Source organism: Triticum dicoccoides, chromosome 2B, assembly GCF_002162155.2.
Source record: "Triticum dicoccoides isolate Atlit2015 ecotype Zavitan chromosome 2B, WEW_v2.0, whole genome shotgun sequence".
Lineage (NCBI taxonomy): Eukaryota > Viridiplantae > Streptophyta > Magnoliopsida > Poales > Poaceae > Triticum > Triticum dicoccoides.
Genome location: NC_041383.1, coordinates 548,239,846 through 548,242,078, shown reverse-complemented (window position 1 = coordinate 548,242,078; position 2,233 = coordinate 548,239,846). Strand labels below are relative to the sequence as shown.

Sequence of the window (2,233 nt, the reverse complement as noted above, 5' to 3'; positions counted from 1 at the left end):
GTAGCCAGCACATACATCTTCATTGTAGAATTAGGAAGTTTATCCCGTCTACCAAATAACGAAACCACGAGGGGATGTGAACCTATTCGTTATTCACAAGTGAGATAGCAACATGTAAACTACTGCAAATATTCTAAAAATGATGAACAAAGGCATGTGGTCGTCTCCTGTGCTAGTGCCGTAGTCAGCTATTAGAAAAGGTAACGAGGATAGAGAACAGAAGCTGATTTATTGGCATGCTTCCATATATAACTTAAGATAGGATGAGCCGCCTCCTAAATTCCTAACATACAAGCTCTACCTCACTTCTCTAGGTCACTTTGTCTCTAACTTGTAACTCGATATAACTTGTGGCTCTATATTTACTAACTTGTGGACCCGGTTACAAACAAAGATCAGCTTTCCTACTTCACATCCTGAGAGAAACCATCCTGGATTCTTGAACACAGCTTAGTGATCTCCTGCAGGATGCTATCTTATTTTATTTCACACCACAGCGATTTGGAGAACAGAGAACAACTCAGTTGGACACCAAAAGAACACCGCTTGTGTTAGGAGTACCCATGACAATAGAAGTGTACGCCAAAACTCAAAAAAAGAGCTGAAGGGCATAAAAGTTCACATATGACTAACCTGCGCAAGCAGTGCGACATTAAGACCAAAGCTTCTGTCTGAAGCTCCAGCAACAAGTTTATACAAGAAAGTAATTTCTCCAAGATCCTCTGTTTCTGTGCCATTACCCATCATTTCATCACTGATTTGCAACAGCTTCCTTGTCGACAGATATGAAACATGGTATGCCCCAACAGAACCTTCAAATTCACTCTGGATATCAAGAATCTTTGGATAGTGAGTTACAAAAATGACAATACATTTCTTGTTTTTCAGGAGATAGTGTAATGTAGCGTAGGCTATAGCAACACCATCGTGTGTGCTTGTTCCACGGCCAAGCTCATCAATGATAACTAGGGATCGAGATGAGCAGTTCTGTAATATGCTGGAAGCTTCATTCATCTCTTCATAAAAGGTACTTGTTCCTTGTTGAATACTGTCAGATGCACCCATCCGAGTATAAATTCCATCAACAACATGAAGTGTTGCTGATGAAGCTGGTACAAAGGAACCAACCTAATGAAACCAGAGCAACAAGTTATAGGAATCTCCTCAGAGAAAAATTGCAACTAGAGTAATCTATAACAACTATCAACCTTCTTTTTTTGCGAGGGAACAACTACCAGTCTTTAGCTGCTTTTAAAAGGAAAAAGATAACCCTTTACCAATGCTTTTGTCAGCGGAAAACCAACTACTCGGTAAAAGTTTTTACTGGCATAGTTATATTATACATTCACAACGTGTTTCCATGAGTAGACTTAAAGCATCGGATAAAACCTATACCTGGGCCATAATAGTAATTAGTGCAACTTGACGAATATAGCAACTTTTTCCTCCCATGTTTGGTCCTGTAACAATCTGGCAGTACTGCCCATCTGCATGAAGGTTTGTATCATTTGGAACGAAATTGTCTCCAAGTAGAGACTCCAGAACCTAAAATGCAACAGCACACCATCACCACCATCGTCAAATAAATAGAAGGTGTTGATGTGCAAAACTGAAGAAAAGGTACTAATGTGATCAAACTCAGGAGGCTTGATCCTGAAAGCCATCAGTAGAATGGAAAGTTTTTTTTCTAGAATAAGCACAAGCATGCGTATCATATATTCATAGAAGAGCCAAGACGGCTGATACAAAGTGGTCTACAACTAACCGGATGGCGGCCATCTTTGATGTGGATCTGACTTGCTTCATTTTCAGGAACAAAATTAGGTTGTACATAATTCTGCAAAAATGGAAAATCAGATCGTGATCGATGTCATGTAGGAAAAACAAACCACGTAAAAAGGTGAACACTGGTTAACGATAGTCTATTACATTTTGTTTTGCAAGAGTGGCAAGAGAGTATAAGCAGTCAAGAGCTGCAAGAGATTCCACAGATGCTTGAAACTGCGCATAATATTTGCCAAAATCCATAAGGAATTTGTGCCATGTTTTCCTGCAGATAACTGCTAGTTCTTCTTTAGCCAGTAATAAGTTGTCCAAGTTCTTCAATACTTCAGGAGTGTGGTATCTAATAGTTTTTTTGGTGCTATTTACTTTCATCCAATTTGAAGGCACCCTTCTATCTACTGGTAGCTGCAGACACACACAATAGGTAACATTAATGACCCAAAAAAAA

General features: G+C 39.2%; 1 protein-coding gene across 1 annotated transcript in view; it reads right to left on the bottom strand.

Moving 5' to 3' along the window:
* The window catches only part of LOC119360999 (DNA mismatch repair protein MSH3-like), a 52,391-nt gene that overhangs the window by 751 nt on the left and 49,407 nt on the right, over nt 1–2,233 (bottom strand). Inside the window, exons 4-7 of the mRNA XM_037626407.1 lie at nt 1,930–2,190; nt 1,766–1,837; nt 1,396–1,545; nt 634–1,128 (exon numbers count right to left, since the gene is read on the bottom strand). Of these exons, the coding sequence (XP_037482304.1) occupies nt 634–1,128; nt 1,396–1,545; nt 1,766–1,837; nt 1,930–2,190 (978 nt within the window). The remainder of the gene's footprint in view (nt 1–633; nt 1,129–1,395; nt 1,546–1,765; nt 1,838–1,929; nt 2,191–2,233) is intronic.